Source organism: Oryctolagus cuniculus, chromosome 14 (assembly GCF_051225735.1).
Source record: "Oryctolagus cuniculus isolate XC-2025 breed Fujian yellow rabbit chromosome 14, ASM5122573v1, whole genome shotgun sequence".
NCBI classification, from domain to species: domain Eukaryota; kingdom Metazoa; phylum Chordata; class Mammalia; order Lagomorpha; family Leporidae; genus Oryctolagus; species Oryctolagus cuniculus.
In genome coordinates this window covers 81,824,258-81,842,762 of record NC_142880.1, presented here as the reverse complement: position 1 = coordinate 81,842,762, position 18,505 = coordinate 81,824,258, and the positions used below count along the sequence as shown (strand labels likewise).

Here is an 18,505-nt window from a genome sequence, read left to right as displayed (position 1 = left end):
AGATCAGTGGCCAAAGAAGATGGCCTGTGAATAGTGCCACATCCTCACATTGAAGATCTGGAAAGTCATAGGTGACGGCCAAGCTTGATATACACTAACCAGAAAATAAAATGCACTGTCCAGCACTAACAGATTCAGTGCCAAAAATTCAACTCAGGTAACCACTCAACATACCTAAAAAAGAGGCCATTTTCTATCAGAAGTGAATGGGAGGGTTTTTGTTTTGTTTTACAAGAATCCTACTTTTTCACAGTGTTTAAAAATGCTACATCTTTAGGAAAACGATTTTTCTAGTCTTCAGTTTACCTAATAATAAATTTTCAGTTATGGGAGCCAGTGCTGTGGGGTAGTGAGTCAAGCCACCGCCTGCAGTGCCAGCATCCCATATGGGTACCAGTTCAAGACCCAGCTGTTCCACTTTGGATCCAGTTCCTTGTTAATGTGCCTGGGAAAGCAGTGGAGGATGGCCCAAGTTCTTGGGCCCCTGCATCCATGTGGGAGACCCAGAAGAAGCTTCTAGCTCCTGGCTTCAGACTGGCCCAACTCCAGTTGTGGCCAACTGGGGAGTGAATCAGCGGATTGAAGACTTCCCTCTCTCTGTCTCTGCCTCTCTGTAACTCTCCCTTTCAAATACACAAATAAATATTTTTTAAAAAAATTTCAGTTATTTTAATGGTGTTTTCCTTTTAACCAGAACAACATATTAGCTGTCTTTTTCAGTTCATGATTCCCAAGTAAAAGTTTAACATCTTTTCCAAATTTTAGGACTGTTCACTTTAACCACTAATCTAATAGAACTCCACGCAGATGAATAGCACATATGTTTTTTCAGTTTTTTGTTTATTCAAAGCAAACATCACATGCTTTGCTGTGTAAAAAATGACAAAGGAATTGGCTGAAAATTGATTACTTGAAATAATAGATGGACCGATTGGATAAATTTTAGGCAAAATATGTTCAGGCATAAATTTGCATTATTTTCGACTTTATGTTTCTTTCATTTTTATTAGTTCTAATAATACTTATAAAATTAAAATGTTTTAGTTTTTATTTTATCAAACTTACAGATTTTATCAACAGTTTAAACAAATACCTAACTACCAAGTCATAAACATCAACTTCATCTCTCATTCCCACACCACCACCCCACTTCCAGGCAGCCATTCAGAACTCTGGCAGTAGATTCTCTTTTTTGTTTGCTTTTTTTTTTTTTTTCTAAATAATAGGATTATTTTGGGACTTTTTGACTTTTCCATTTTAAGTATTATCTATTGATTTCCAAATGCAGAAGATAAGGACTTAGTTATTTTTTACTTCCTGTTCCTCCACATAAATACACATTTTTAATCACAAAATCTGGCTCTATGACAATTTTGGTAAAATCATTATTCAGTATTTACTTTACACAAATGCTATCCCCAGCTGTGCTACACAATATCCTGTGATATTTCCTTTCCTAAATAATTTTTTTTTTATTGAACCTGAAGTACACAACAATAGGCCTAACAACAGATTAAACACAGTTAAAAGGGGAATTAGTGAATTAAAAGATCTATCAGATAAAAGCATCCTAAATAAACCAAGAAAGAGAACAAAATAAAAAGGAATCTTTGTCCATTTTTTTTTTTTTTTTTTTTGCAAAAAGTATAGAGGATACAGAAGGAGAGGAGCAGGAAAACTGGGCAGAAGTACTATTTGGAAAGGTAGTGATTTAAATTTTTCCTAACAATGGAGGCAAGAGTTTGGCTAGCATTTAAGATTGTGGTTAGGATGCCCACATCTTATATCAGAGCCTGGTTTGAGTCTTGGCTCCGCCCCTTATTCCGACTTCTTGTCAAGGCAGATTCTGGGAGGCAGTGGTGATGACGCAAATAGTTGGGTCCTTGCCACCCGTATGGAAGACCCGGGTACAGTTATTTGGTCCTGGCTTCAGTCTGGCCCAGCTTTAGCCATTTCAGGCATCTGAGGAATGAATCAGTACATGGCAGCTGCCTACCTCTCTCTGTCTCTCAAATAAATAGAAACTTTTAAAATTGTATCTAAAATGATTAAATATACAAAGACACAGAGTCAAGACACATATCCCGTCATAAGCAGGATAGACACACACACACTCAAACACAAACACACATATACACCCCATCATAGTATAACTGTTTAGCAAAACAGCAGCAGTGCAAGTTGCAAGGAAACAAACGAATACTTTTTAAACTGCAAGAAGAAAATAAATTGCAACCTACAGTTCTAGTTCCAATGAAAACAATGCTAACTACTGGTTTAAAACGCTGAACATAAGCTTTCAGCCAAAATCTCAGAGAATGAAAGGATGTTCATCAAGTAGAAAGAAAATGATTCCAGATGGAAATTCAGAATTTTAGAGAGGAATACAGAGCAAAACCAGATAAATTTGTAAGCAAAATCAGTATTGATTGAAGAAAACAGCAAATATTTTTCTGGCTTTTATTTTTTAAACACATATTATATTTTTAATTGATGCATAACGGTACATACAAATGTGTACAGTGTGACAAGAAATGGGTTTTGTAGAGAGAATTAAAACGCCAGTACATGACAGCAGTGGTAAATAAGTAGAAGGCATAGTACACGGAATGGAAGTATTCTAAAGTCATGGAGTTATCTAGCAAGACATAAAAATACTAACTTATATCAGACTTCACACATCAAGGGTGAAAGCTATGATCTTTAGAATAATCATAACAAGAAAAATAAAATAATATATAACTAATAAGGTAAAATGATTTTCTTAAAAATTATTTTAAATTTTATATAAAGTACATTATGCTTGTATATAACATTTTGGATTTACTTTTTTCACTATGGTAAAATAATTAGAATTATCCTTGTATTTATTTGTTTTAACTGAAGCAAATTATCACAGTTTGTTTAACTACTTTCCACTGACAGGCAGTCTCTGGGTTCTTTCCAGGCTGAACAGTGCTAGAATGGATCTTCTTGTGCCTGATTCTTATTATGCATACAAGAGTACTTCTAAAAGCGTCACAGAAAATGGAGTTAAAAATCAGTTTATGGGGCCAGTGCTGTGATGTAGCAGGTTAAGCTGCTGCAGGGCCAGCATCCCATATGGGCGCTGGTTTGATACCCGGCTGCTCTACTTCCAATCCAGCTCTCTGCTATGGCCTGGGAAAGCAATAGAAGGTGGCTCAAGCCCTTGGGTCCCTGCACCTGCATGGAAGACCCAGAAGAAGATTCTGGCTCCTGGCTCCGGATTGGCGCAGCTCCGGCAGTTGCGGCCAATTGGGGAGTGAACCAGCAGATGGAAGACTCTCTCTTTCTCTCTCTCTCTCTCTCTCTGCCTCTCCTTCTCTCTTTGTGTAACTCTGACTTTCAAATAAATAAATAATAAATAAATCAGTTTATTTTGGTGCAAAAAACTTTTGAAGTCCATGCATAGTTTTTTTCATAATACACATTTTCAACAAACTTTTTGAAGATCTTGCATGCAGGGATATCAAATTTTTTGCACCATAATAAGCTTATTTTTTTTTTAAAGATTTAGTTATTTTACTTGAAAGTCAGTTACACAGAGAGAGAAGGAGAGGCAGAGAGAGAGAGAGAGAGAGAGGTCTTCCATCCGCTGGTTCATTCTCCTAATTGGCTGCAACAGCTAGAGTTGTGCTGACCCAAAGCCAGGAACCAGGAGATTCTTCTGGATCTCCCACATGGGTACAGGGGCCCAAGCACTTGGGCCATCTTCTACCGCTTTCCCAGACCATAGCAGAGAGCTGGATCAGAAGTGGAGCAGCCGGGACTAGAACCAGCAGCCATATATGGGATGCCGACGCCACAGGCGTAGGATTAACCTACTGCACTACAGCACCAGCCCCAATAAGCTTATTTTTTTAAAAAAGATTTATTTTATTTTATTTATATGAAAAACAGAGTTACAGAGAGAGGGAGACACAGAGAGAGAGAGGTCTTCCTTCCACTGGTTCACTCCCCAGACGGCCACAATGGCTAGAGCTGTGCTGATCCAAAGCCAGGAGGTTCTTCCGGGTCTCCTACATGGATGCAGGGGCCCAAGTACTTGGGCCATCTTCTACTGCTTTCCCAGGCCATAGCAGAGAGCTGGATCAGAAGAGAAGCAGCCGGGACTAGAACTAGCACCCACATGGGATGCTGGCGCTTCAGGCCAGGGCTTTAACCCATTGTGCCACAGTGCCGGCCCCAAGCTTATTTTTAAATTATGTTTTCCATTAACTTTATGAAGTACCCTCATATTTAAAGCTCTCTTCCCACATGAAAGAGGATTGCTGGGTCATAGAGTAAAATTTTCCTTTATGTTGGAAGGTGTCAACAAAATGTATTTATTTTTAAAATCTCATCAGCAACACATAAAAGATTTTATGAATCTACATCTTATTCAACATTTAGTATTAGCCTTTTAATGGAGACCCGGAAGAACCTCCTGGCTTTGGATCAGCACAGCTCCAGCCATTTTGGCTGTCTGGGGAGTGAACCAGTGGAAGGAAAACCTCTCTCTCTGTCTCTCCCTCTCTCTATAACTCTGTCTTTCAAATACATAAAAATAAAATCTTAAAAAAAAAAGGCTTAATACTTTACTGAGTAAGTTTAACAATTAAGAAACAAAAGACTCTAGTTTAGTGGAAATGTAAATAATATATATATAATAATTGAATCGAAAAGTGACCATTTCATGCATTTACAGTAAATTTCAAAGTAATCACAATCATTAAAACTATAGCAGTATAAACACTGGTGCTGCGGTGTAGTGGGTAAATCACTACCTGTGACAGTGACATCCATATGGGTGCTGGTTCAAGTCCTGGCTGCTCCACTTCGGATCCAGCTCCCTGCTAATGTGCCTGGGAAATCACTGGAAGATGGCCCAAGTGCTTGGGGCCCTGCACCCACTTGGGAGACCTTGAAGAAGCACCTGGTTTCTGGCTTCAGATGGACCCAGCTCTGGCTGTTGTGGCCGTCTGGGGAGGGAACTAGCAGATGGAAAATCTCTCCCTCTGTCTCTCTGTAACTCTGCCTTTCAAGTAAACAAATAAATATTTTTTAAAAATACTACTATATAACATTCTTTATTGTGGTCTTGATTTTCACTTTTCTAACCACCTATAATGTTGAACATCTGTTTATATATTTATTGGTATATTAGTTTCCTCTTCTGTGAAGTACCTCTTCAAATTGTTTACCTATTTTTATTGTTTTTTTTTTTTTTGGTGACCTTCTTGATTTCTAGAAGCTTATTATGTATTCCTGATATGTCATTTATCTGTATTGTGAATATCTCTTTCAGGGTTCTAATTTGTTTTTTCAGATTATTTAAGATGTCTATATTTTTAAAGATTTATTGATTTATTCAAATGACAGAGAGAAAGAGAGAAAATCTGTCTTCCACCTGCTACTCCCTAAATACCCACAATAGCCAGGTCAGGGCCAGGCTGAAGCCAGAAGCCTGGAACTCCATGGGTGTCTCCTAGATGGGTGGCAGGGACCCAAGTAGTTGGGCCATCATGTGCTGCCTTGCCAGGTACATCAGCAGGAAGCTAGAATGGGACGTGGAGCAGCCAGGACTTGAACTGGCACTCAGACATGGAATGCCTGTATTGTAAACGGCAGCTTAACCCACTGCACCAGAGTGTTAGCACTTAAAATGTGTTCTGTTGAGAGACAGTTTTTAATTTTAATGCGCCCTGCACAACTTTTCAGATTTCTCTAAAGTTAATAATGGTATTTTTTGTACATTTGTTTACAGTGTAATAGATTTGTTGCTAATGCAATCCAAAGCCAGAGTGTGAACATTTTCTCTTGATAGATTCAAATTAGGTGTTGGACCAGTTTCATCTTCCTGAAGACATTCTTCCTGGAACCTCTGACCTGTTCCATCCTGGATATGTTCTTTAGGCACCTCACCTTGAGGTCTCCCTTCAACCCAACACAGAGACTCCCCTTGTCTCTCTTTCTGGGGTCCCAGGACTTCCTTGTTTCAGTGAAGCACATCCTTCTGTAGTCTCCTGAGAAAGGATCCAAGGAGATAGTTTTTTAAAAATATTTATTTATTTGAAAGTCAGAGTTACACGGAGAGAGAAGGAGAGGCAGAGAGAGAAAGGTCTTCCATTCACTGGTTCACTCCCAACTGGCCTCAACGGTCAGAGCTGCGCTGATCCAAAGCCAGGAGCCAGGAGTTTCCTCTGGGTCTCCCACATGGGTGCAGGGGTCCAAGGACTTGGGCCATCTTCTACTGCCTTCCCAGGCCACAGCAGAGAGCTGGATTGGAAATGGAGCAGCTGGGACTCAAACCAGCGCCCATATGGGATGCTGGCACCACAGGCAGTAGCTTTACCTGCTACACCAAAGTGCTGGCCCCAAGATAGTTTTTTTTTTTTTTTTTTTGAATGATCTTTCTGTCCTTATACTTTTGGACTGGCAAGGGATTAAAGTTGGAAATAATTTTTTCTTTAAAAGCTTGAAGGCGTTGTTTCATTGTTTTGGAGCATCTACAGTTAGATTTTGAAGAATTTGGTGTTCCTCTGAGCCTTGATCAATCCCTTGGGAATTCATAGGTGTTTTCTCTTGGTCTCTTGTGCTTTGAAATATCATGATGATGTGGTATGGTGGGGGTCCTAAACTAGGCCATGTGCTGGGCAAGCAGGACTTTCAGCTCTGAGAAGTTTTCTTGAATTACTTTTTTTTTAAGATTTTATTTATTTACTCAAGAGGCAAAGTTATAGACAGAGAGGAAGAGACAGAGCCAGAGAGAGAGAGAGAGAGAGAGAGAGAGAGGTCTTCCAACCGCAGGTTCACTCCCCAAATGGCTTCAACGATCAGGGCTGGGCCAATCTGAAGCCAGGAGCCAGGAACTTCTGCTGGGTCTCACACATGGATGCAGGGGCCCAAGGACTTGGGACATCTTCTACTGCTTTCCCAGGCCACAGCAGAGAGCTGGATTGAAAGAAGCGTAGCTGGGACTAGAAGCAGCACCCATACGGGATGCTGGTACTGGCAGAGGCTTAGTCCACTATGCCACAGCGCCAGCCCCTTGAATTACTTTCTATAATGTCCTTCCTTATGTTTTCTCTGATCCTCTTTTTGAAACTCCTGCTGTTTAGGCAGCAAATCTTTTAGGTTTGGTCTTCTGGTTTTCTTATCTCTTCTTTACTGCTTTCTGTATTTTTAATATTGTACTTTCTGGGCTATTTCCTAAATTCAGTTTTCTATATCTATCTACTTTATCTATAGTCTCTTAGTATTTTCCAGCATAATTTCAATTTCCAAAGCGTATTTCTTTGTTCTCTGAATTAAAATTTTAATTAATTAATTTATGAGGCAGAGAGAGAGAGAGAGCACTTCCATCTACTGGTTCATTTCTCAAATACCCACAACAACTGGCGGGGGCGGGGGGATGTCAGAGACAGGAGCTAGGAATTTTATCCAGGAACAGAATTTTATGAGTGGCAGGAACCCAGTTATGGGAGCCATCTCCACTGCCTCCAAAGGCCTGTGTTGGCAAGAAGCTGGACCAGGAGCCAGAGGTGGGGCTCAAACCCAGGCACTCCCATGTGGGACACATGCCTCATAACCATGAAGCCACACGCCTGCTCCTGGATTTGTATTAAACATCGCACCCAGTTCTTTTATAGCAGAAACTTATGTTTCTGAACAGTCAAGATGGCTTGCTTCTCGCTGGCGTCTCTACTTGCTGCCACTGTGCTTGGGTGTCAGTCACCCGAGGCTTTCCTTGCCCTTCTGGCATTTCTCTGTTTTGCTCAAACCCCAGATTGTCCACCAGGGAGATGATGTGGAAACTGTGTGAAGCTTGTTGACTGTTGTCTTCCTTACACGCAACGTAGCTGGGGGCCATTCCTAGCGTGATTTCCAATGTCAAGAATTTAGCTGTATTCCTTGGGGGTTTCCTGATGTCAGGATGGTAGTTCATTTGTCTCAGAGATGTTGGTCTTTTCTGTGAGGATCACGTTGGTTTGACAGCCAGCACTCCAGGAACGGAGAGGGTCAGGGCAGTTGGTGTTGGAAGCGTAGAAGGGATAAAAGGCCAGTCACTTCATTAACACACAGCACAGCTGGAACCTCCTCTTCAGCCTCGCTTTCCTGAGATATTTGGGTCTTGGGGGATTTCGCAACATAAATCGAGGTTCTGTTCAACGTTGCTCCCCACCATTTTAGGATTCTGTTTTCTTCAGTCCGCTAAGTCATGTGCTTTCCAACCTCCAAAATTTTGAGGCTTTTCCCTTTTAATTCACATTTGTGCCGTTTGATTGGAAATTCAACTTCAGCCTTCTAAAGGACGATTCAACAAACATATATTGAGCACCTGTGCCGTGCCAGGTTCACAGCTCCCTCACAACGTCACTGGACCCGCGGGCTCTGGGCTGTTACTCAACGCTTACCTAGAGGGACCCACGTTTCTCAAGTTACTGTGGTTCTCCTTAAGCCACTGGGCTACCCTGAGTCCTGCAGTTCCAAGGGCCTCTGCTTATTCTTTTATCTCTAGGATACGATTACTTCTTTTTCTTATCTTCGTCTGTACAACATCTCTTTTCTCATCCTTTCCTTTTAACTTAGCTCTGAGTCTGTGACCTCTTTCTACATAAAAAATGCCTCCTTTATCAATCTGCAATAAATAGATAGGATTTTAAACACCACTGAGTAAGAAAATTATGGCCACTTTGTACCCAAGCTGAAATGGATCATCCTCCCCACTTTGATTAGGTGGTGCCATGATTCTTCCTTTGTCATTGACGTGGCACTCGCGATGTAGAGCTGTGGCAATGAATCACTTTATGCATTAAAATGCTTACTGGTTACTAGTGCCTGTTTACTAGGCACTAGGAATTCTCCTGTGTTCCAGGCTCTTTTTCTGGCAGCATAGTGTTTGGATTCCCACTGCACCAGTTACTGGCCATATGATTTCGGATGAAGCATTTCTTTTGAAGTATTTTGTTGTGTGTTGTCGCTTCGTCTGTAAAGTAAGATGAAGGCACCTACTTCATCCTTCTCTTCCACAAGATGAATGTGATAATAGTATGTCCTCCAAAAGACCATTTTGAAGATTGTATGACTTAACATACATAGCACCTGGTTCACAGTTAGCATTATGGGTTACCTACCTTTGTTATTGCTATATTATCATTATTTTTATCATTATCGTCTTCAATAGATGAAAACATAGACGCTCAAAAAAGTTAATTTGAGAGCTAGCACCCTGCCATAGCAAGTAAAGCCACCATATAGCTAGACATTTTAAAATTGTATCTTGTTGAATAGTTTCGGGTTTGAAACTACGTAGGTGTTTTAAGTAATGTTGAAAAAAAAAAAAGATTAGTCAGGGCCAGTGTTGTGGTGTAACAGCTAAATCCACCACCTTTAACACTGTCGGCATTCCATATGGGCACTGGTTCTAGTCCTAGTTGCTCCATTTCTGATCCAACTCTCATCTATGGCCTGGGAAAGCAGTGGAAGATGACCCCTGCACCCGCCTGGGAGACCCGGAAGAAGCTCCTAACTCCTGGCTTTGGATCGGCCCAGCTCTGGCCGTTGAGCCATCTGGGGAGTGGACCAGAGGATGGAAGACCTCACTCTTTCTTTCTCTGTAACTCTGCTTTTAAATAAATAAATAACTCTTTTTTTAAAAAAAATAAAATTTAGAAAAGTAAAAAGTTAATTTGTCCATGGCTGCGCAGTTAGTCAACGGTAGGTCTAGGATGCAAACTCAGACAATTCCAATAGCAACCTTTCAGTGTCAATATATCACGTGTTCATTTAAAAAGGCAGGTTTTTTTTTTTAGTCTATGAATTAAATATTATTTGCCAATTATGGATGGATAGTGTGGAATGTAAATTGAATAAAACTGCCACAGCTGGTAGGAGCGATTTCACAAACTGATGTGGAAGAGGAGAGGATTTCTAGCAGTGGGGCTGCCATGCATGGGGTGTCAGCCTGGGTGGTGAGGGTGCCAGAGGAGGTGGCAGCTGCAGCCTGGCCAGGGTGTCAGAGCCCAGGGGGATGAAGAGGGCATTTGTACGGGAAGGGGAGAGCAGTAACAAAGGAACACTGTTTACCTACAGGGGCATTAATCAAATGAGGAAATACATGGAAGACAACGGGAGTCAGGTTTCCCATTGTCAGAGCAGGGAGTTACAAACACAGAAAGGATGAACGCCCAGATAGACTTTGTGGTGTTGGGCTGGAATTGAGGTAATAAGAAAGGTATATCTGTCAGAGAAATGGGCACAGCAGTGTACAGCCTTCTCACAAAGAAGACCCCAAGCCCATGGTTTCAAGGTAAATTCTCTCAACAATCTACTAATGATAAGTCTATTCAAATGCTTCCAAAAAATAGTGGGAGAAGTACTTCCCAGCTCATTCGCTGAGCCAAATGACCATGGTTCCAAAAATCACGCAAAGATAATACAACAAAATAAAACTACACACTGCTATCCTTCATGAACACAGATGGCAAAAATTCTAAACAAATTTTCAGCATATCTAATAATACGTTTAGAGAGATAGCACATCATAACCAAGTGAGGTTTATCCCAGAAATGCAGGGTTGGTTTAATATTAGAAAACTAGTCAATGGAATTCATCATAGTAACAAAATAAAAGAGCAACGTATGATCATTTGCATAGATATAGAAATGCATTTAAAAAATCCATCTGAGAGTCCGCTGTATCCAGGACAATCTCTGTTGGGAATTGCTGTTTGAGAGGGAGGAACACAGAGAACGTCTATTCTTGAGATGTTCAAAGCTGGGGCCATTCTTAATTCACTCTGCTCAAGCACACATTCTAACTTCCCATGGCCTCTTCCCGAAATGCATCAGGCTATCCTGCCACTCAGTTCCCCAAAATCTGTGCCTTGAGACCTTAGTGTTTCTTTAAATATACCATTCTTCTTGGAACCTCAAGATGCACATTAACATATTAAAAGTCTGAACACCAGGGGCTGGGGTTATCACACCTACAATGCCAATATCCCATATGGGCTACTCTACTTCCAATTCAGCTCCCTAGTAATGTGCCTGGGAAAGCAGTGGAAGATGGGCCAAGTCCTTGGGCCCTTGCACCCAAGTGGGAGACCCAGATGAAGCTGCTGGCTTTCGCCTGGCCCGGCCCCAGCTGTTGAGGCAATTTGGGGAGTGAACCAGCAGATGGAAGATCTCTCTCTCTCTCCCTTTTTTTTCCCTCTATCTCTCTGTGACTCAGTCTCTCAAAAAAAAAGTTCAAACTCCAGAGAAGAAATCCTATCCAAGATATTTTTCTTTTATGTGAATTTCAACTATTGCTGTCTTGTCAGGGTGAATTATTCCATACAGATGTCCTCAACTTTCAATGCAGTTACATCCCAATAAAGCCACGGGGAGCTGAGAATATGGTGACTCGGAACCATGTTGAATGCACCCACCACACTGCACATCGTAACTCAGCAAGACAGCACACAGCAGAGCCTCAGTGGTCTCTTCACAGGACCAGGAGCCGCGCTCAGCGCTGCTGTACAGCATCGGGGGTGAGGACTGCACACACAGCGGCAGTCTGGGGGAAAGATCACAACTCAAAATTCAAAGTGCAGTTTCTTCTGAATATCTGTCATCTAACTGTCACGGTAAAGCTGAAAAATTTTAAAGTGAACCATCATAAACTGGGGACCGTCTATACTTACTGCAAAAAGTATTTCATTTCAACTCACACATTCGTCTTTCATAGATTATCTAATGTGGACAGGAGCTTGAAAAATAGCCTGGCTGGAGCAACCTGGGACACCACGGAGGGGTGGACGACCTTGGCAGTGGCCAGCACAGCACAACTTGTAAACACCATTTGATCAGGACATGCCTCTCCTGTACAACCTCCTATCCCTGCCAGCCCCATATCCACATCATGGAAACTGGCAATTTTTCTTAGGTGTTTTTCCAATTCTTTGATTTTCAATATTTTTCAAGTTCATAAAAGAATCTAAAATGTTTACCCATGATTAACAAAAACAGGACATTGTCAAGAAAATATTTTAAAATCATAGAAGACATCAATCAAGCCGGTGCCGCGGCTCACTAGGCTAATCCTCCGCCTTGCGGCGCCGGCACACCGGGTTCTAGTCCCGGTCGGGGCGCCGGATTCTGTCCCGGTTGCCCCTCTTCCAGGCCAGCCCTCTGCTGTGGCCAGGGAGTGCAGTGGAGGATGGCCCAAGTGCTTGGGCCCTGCACCCCATGGGAGACCAGGAGAAGTACCTGGCTCCTGGCTTCGGATCAGCGTGGTGCACCGGCCGCGGCGGCCATTGGAGGGTGAACCAACGGCAAAGGAAGACCTTTCTCTCTGTCTCTCTCACTGTCCACTCTGCCTGTCAAAAAAAAAAAAAAAAAAAAAAAAGACATCAATCAAAAACGATGCTCTCAGTTGTCCCACAGAAGCACTTTCTGTGCCAAGAAAGTCAAACAGAGAAAACAAATATTTCTAGGGGCGGGTATGGTGGCACAAGTGGCTTAAGCCACCACTTCTGATGCTGGCATCCCAAATGGGAGCACTAGCGTCCTGGCCGCTCCACTTCTGTCCGGTTCCATGCTCAAGTGTCTGGGAAAGCAGTGGAAGATGGCTTGAGTACCTAGATTCCTGCCACCTATGTGGGAGACCCAGATGGAGTTGCAGGCTCCTGGCCTCGACTTGGTTCAGCCCTGGCTGTTGCAGCCATTAGGGGAGTAAACCAGTGGATGGAAGATCTCTCTCTCTCTCCCCCTCTGTCACTCTGCTTTCAAATACATCGAATCAAGCTTTTAAAAAAAAGAAAATTTCTACTGGTGTTTGCAAACAGTGTTTCCTTCTAGAAGCATGAAAAACATGAGAGTGAATTGCATCCTGTGAGAGGTGAATGTTAAGAAGCTGGGCATCAGGCCGCAAAGCTGCCACAGAGAAACAAAACAAAAGGGAAACCCAGAGAGCAGTTTCCTTTTGTGGGTGAGGGGGCATGGATGACTTTTTCTTGCGGCAAAGCACTGCACACCTGGGAAGTGAATAGTTTAAGTGAGGCAGTACCATATTTAAGAGCACTCTTTTTACTGCAAATAAAAAATTCAAACACAGTTGTTGCAACAAAGGTGCCAAATGAATTGTGGTGTAAAATGGTGAATTCCCTGGAAGCACTGTTGTCTCCTAGCCTGATCCCGCCTAAGTCATTTTTCAATTATTCAATTAAAGAGCCTTTTCCCCAACCCCTGAAATGGTTCTGGAATGAGCCGTAAAGTACTCGGGTTGACTGCATTAGGCCTGTGGTCCTCTCTTGTAAACAGGAACAAGACTTCAGCTAAGAAGTGTGAAGCTTCCGGTGAGGCTGCAGAACAAAGTATAAAAACAGGAAGGCACTGAAATGAATTTGCTATGATCTGGCCTGACCTGGCAACATCAGGCCAAGCCCCAAACACCCAGGCTTTGAAGCATGGGCCCAGCAGAAGGCATGAGCTTGCCTCTGACTATATTATCTGTTTTGTCTCCCACATTAAAAGGCAAATAAAAGGCTCAAATTATAACTTAAAAAGGTCTCAGACGTACAGCAACAGTACTCATAGGTAGGACATGTGTAAAGGAATAATGAAGAAAGAAAAACAGGAGAAAATAGAGCAGTAGCTGATTCATTATTTTTCATCTTTCATGAAAAAGCCTTTAAACAGAAGGAGTTTTAAATGAAAGGAATCCACCTTGGCTGCATTTTTAGGATAAAGGGAAAATTAAAGTTCTGGATAGCTGAGAAATTACAGCCGTTTGTACAAATAATTTGACTCTGAAGTATATTTAGCAAGGTAATGCTTATTTAGTTGGGACTTAACACCTGAACAGCATTCATGGTCACTGTCAAGTACATAAAAGCAATGTATAACACAGTCCCTGCCTTTGAGGGACTTTTTGTCCTGTTAATTTTAGAATTTAAGAAATGATACCAGAGATGGCTTAAACTAAAACGAATTTTATTTTCATGATGAACCACACCTCTGGTTATTAATCTTAGGCAAAAGTACAAATCTGGATCCTCTCTTTTTTATTTATCTGGATAAAAATGGTGATTTTTATTGTCCAGAGAGCATCTGCCACCTTAGAATAACCAAAGAGCACTTCTTTTCCTCACTCAATGACTGGCTCAGTAAATTTTCATTGAGAAAAAGACAGTTCCATTGACCTCTGTCATGTCATTAATTTTTATGAACTAAGACTATGTCCAACAGAAACGCAAGTCTGCGTGCACCCAGAGACAGCACAAAATATCCATAGCTGCATTATCTGTCGCAGGTGCAAACTGTAAGCAACCCAGCTGTGCTGCACAGTAGAAAGGATAAACAAGGTGTGGCATATTTATACGGCAAAGCACTACATAGCAGTGACCGTGAACAGACTCAATCTACATTCATAACATGGATAACAAAGAGAAGCAGCAAGACCAAAGAGGATACAAAGCAGGATTCTATTTATATAAACTTAACTACATGGGTATATAAGGTGCATCTGGATGCACATTCAAGAGAGAAAACTCAAGGGAATGGCTAAAGAGTGACATCAGAGCTTATTCAGGCCATAGGGGACAACTGTGAGGAGAGGGACTGGGCAGAGACCCAGGCTTCCGGCATGCTAGTTGCTAGAGTCTAAATGTCCCCTCTAAAGCTCACGCTGAAATCTAGTTGGATTGTGACAGTCCTCAGGGTCTTTCCAGGGCGATGAGGTCACGAGTAGCTTAATAGAGTTCCAGGCCAGCGCCGCGGCTCACTAGGCTAATCCTCCACCTTGCGGCGCCGGCACACGGGGTTCTAGTCCCGGTTGGGGCGCCGGATTCTGTCCCGGTTGTCCCTCTTCCAGGCCAGCTCTCTGCTGTGGCCAGGTAGTGCAGTGGAGGATGGCCCAGGTGCTTGGGCCCTGCACCCCATGGGAGACCAGGAGAAGCACCTGGCTCCTGCCATCGGATCAGCGTGGTGCGCCAGCCGTAGCGCGCCGACCGCGGCGGCCATTGGAGGGTGAACCAACGGCAAAAGGAAGACCTTTCTCTCTGTCTCTCTCTCTCACTGTCCACTCTGCCTGTCAAAAAAAAAAAAAAAAAATAGCGTTCCAGCAGGGGTGGGTCAGTTAGGGAGGCGCGAGTTCCCGGTGAAGACAGTTCACTGGGCCTGATCTCTGCCTCTGCATGCGTACCTGCCTCTCAGCACTGAGAAGAACCTCGATGTTGCACTTCCCAGCCTCCAGAACTGTGAGAAACAACGCCTGCGGTGTTCTGTCATAGCTGTAGAAAATGGACCATGACGCTGGTCAGACACCTCCCCTCGCCCCTCCCCCTCTTCTACTTCTTCACAAAGGCGGCAGATACAAGGGGTATTACTCTTGCAACTGTTTGTAAGCTGTGCAAACCCATGCTCTGACATTCTAGTAAATATGATGTACTGCAGTGCAAGCATGTTCATAAAAAGCCCAAGGAGTACCAGGCTGGGCATTACACACACACACACACACACACACACACACAATCTAATGTGTTTCACGGAGAGCAAATGAACGGGGATTCTATCTTAGACTTCTCTCATTCTGCTCTTCTGTTGAGTACATAGTAAGTGTTCAAATGTACTTATAAATTAAAGAGATAAGAGTTTATAAGTGCGTAAAAATGTACTATTCTGCCTGAGTGTTGTTTGAAAAATGAGTTAGTTGAAGAACTTCTGTGGCTTTTTTTTTTTTAACCTGTCCGCACACCTGTTCTGGGGCAGGTGGCTAACTTTGCTGAGACAACCTCACAAAAGCAGTACTCGTCCTCACAGCTGCAACACAGGGCAGCCCTACTTTCATCTTGCACCAAAGGGCCTGTCCCTGAGATCCCTGCTTCCACCAGTATTGTGGATTCTAATCTTGGAAAAAGTCTGCTTCCTTGGAAACAGACCAAGCTGGACTAACCCCTTATGTCCACCTGTAGTAAAATTTATCTGCCTGAAGCCTTAATCAACCAACTTTTCTCTATGGTCCTGAATTAGCGGGTACTAGGTTACTGCATCATCAAATTATCTTCCTTTCATCTGCATGTAACCTGCATGCAGCCTCTAACAACACCTAATTACTGGTGACAAGGTAGTCTTCAACAACTATCTCTACACAAATCTTGACTACCAGACTGATAAGATAAAGCTCTGACACATCACACCAGAAACAAGCTGGGTTGGCTAAGTGCTTACCTCTTGGCTACAGAACAGATTTGCTGCCAGAGCACACAACATCTGTACAGGGGCTTTGTCCTCCCCTCTGCTCCTCGTTGCTCTACAGCTCCCGTGCACGTCAACATCAATCTCACATTTCACACTACCTGGCTCTGATCTTTGCCCTTAGGAAGTTCACTTCTCTTTTCTTTTTGCAGAAGTAAAACCACCATGTAATGTTTTGGTGCAAAGAAGGCAGAGGGCACTGCCGTTCACCTTTGATCATCCAAGGATTTACCCACAGCATAATCTACTTCAAGCGAACCTTGATCCAAAGCCTGGTAAAATAACCAGCAATGCTGCTTAAGTCACATGTGGCCAACCGTCTGTCTGCTTAATCTCTCATCTCTATCCTCGCAAAGTTAAACACTGAATGAAAACTGGCATCTCCTTTTAGGTTAGTGTTTTATTTCGGCCTGAGTTATACTTGTTTTTTAAAAAACACCAATGCGAATGAATTCCATAAGGGAAAAGAGCCAACGAAATAAAGAACAATCTTCTTATAAAGATACATTATTCTACCATCATCTCTACCATGGCAGCATTACTGGGGTCAAAACCACAAAGAATATTTTCCCCATAAAAACTACATATGCTGAGAATGTCGTATGATGGAGCACATACAGATCATACCTGGCAACCCCTTAACAATGCTTTTTAAGGGCTGGTGCCATGGCTCACTAGGCTAATCCTCCACCTATGGTGCTGGCACCCTGGGTTCTAGTCCTGGTTGGGGCGCCGGATGCTGTCCCGGTTGCTCCTCTTTCAGTCCAGCTCTCTGCTGTGGCCCAGGAAGGCAGTGGAGGATTGCCCAAGTGCTTGGGCCCTGCACCCGCATGAGAGACCAGGAGGAAGTACCTGGCTCCTGGCTTCGGATTGGCGCGATGCGCCGGCCTCAATGCGCCGGCCATAGCAGCCATTTGGGGGGTGAACCAACGGAAAAAGGAAGACCTTTCTCTCTGTCTCTCTGTCTCTCTCACTGTCTAACTCTGCCTGTCCAAAAAAAAAAAAAAATGCTTTTTAACCAAAGAGGGATAAAAATATTACCTTCTTACATTTGTGAGTAACTTGAATTCAAACCCAGAGCCTCTGATCCCATTTCTGGTGGGCTTGTAACACATCACAGCTGTCCTCAGTTTTCTTACTAATGAGCTATTCAAAATCGTCATAGAAAAAGAAAAGAAAAAGTGATTTTAGTAAGTGCAACATATCAGGCTTTTGTTTTTAATGAGGCATTCTCATTTGTTTTGCCTCCTCCCCAACCAATGCTTATAGAACGAAATCTGAGTTTAAAAAAGTACGTATTTTCTGGGGCTGGCGCTGCAGCGTAGTAGGTTAGACCTCTGCCTGTGGTGCCGGCATCCCATACCGGTGCCATTTAGAGTCCTGGCTGCTCCACTTCCAATCCAGCTCCCTTATGGCCTGGGGAAGCAGTAGAAGATGGCCCAAGTGCTTGGGTCCCTGCATCCACGTGGGAGACACGGAGGAAACGCCTAGCTCCTGGCTTCAGCCGTCGCAGCCATTTGGGGAGTGAAACAGCAGATGAACGACCTCACTCTGTCTCTGTAACTCTGCCTCTCAAATACGTAAATAAATCTTAAAAATTTTTTTTAAAAGCTATGCATTTCCCAACCAAACTTTTGCCATGAAGGTTGTCTCTGACAAGTATTACAAGAAATTCGATTACAGCTTTATGCCCTCTTTCCCATTGTCACTAAGTGACCCAAAAGCGATCAAGTACAGGATCTAGAACCTGTACCTGTCAGCATAGATGATTTTCACTGAACACTAAGCCAGAAATTAAGTGTAAGTGGTTTCTAAATCAAATATGGCTTAACATTAATGAAATACTTATAGTAAGAAGCTTACTTGTTAATTCATTAAAGTCAAGATCACACCTATTCAGGTAATAGCTTTAATTATAAATTCGATTCCTTTAATTTCTCTCAAGATACATATAGCAAAGATAATGTTTAAAAATGTTAATTTATTCACTTGTGTTCATTTGAAAGGCAGAGCATAGGGGAGACAGGGAGAGAGAGGAGAGAGAGAAAGATTTTCCCTCTGCTGGCTCACTCTCCAGATGCCTGTCACAGCTGGGATTGGACCAGGCTGACGCCAGGAGCCGGGAACTCCATCCGGGTCTCCGTATAGGTGACAGGGACCCAAGTACTCGAGCCATCAACTGCTGCCTCCCAGGCATATCAGCAGAAGCTGGATCAGAAGCAGGGGTGGGTCTCCATCCGAGATACTCTGTTATGGGATGTAC

The 18,505-nt window shown here is 42.8% G+C and overlaps 1 protein-coding gene across 10 annotated transcripts in view; it reads right to left on the bottom strand.

Moving 5' to 3' along the window:
- The window catches only part of NDUFAF2 (NADH:ubiquinone oxidoreductase complex assembly factor 2), a 323,300-nt gene that overhangs the window by 74,795 nt on the left and 230,000 nt on the right, over positions 1-18,505 (bottom strand). For 2 of the 10 annotated variants that reach the window (XM_089313217.1, XM_089313214.1), the window contains one exon: positions 17,284-17,388. The exons of the other annotated variants lie outside the window; for them this stretch is intronic. In XM_089313217.1, the coding sequence (XP_089169343.1) occupies positions 17,311-17,388 (78 nt within the window). In that variant the 3' untranslated portion in view covers positions 17,284-17,310. The remainder of the gene's footprint in view (positions 1-17,283; positions 17,389-18,505) is intronic. 10 annotated transcript variants of the gene reach the window in all.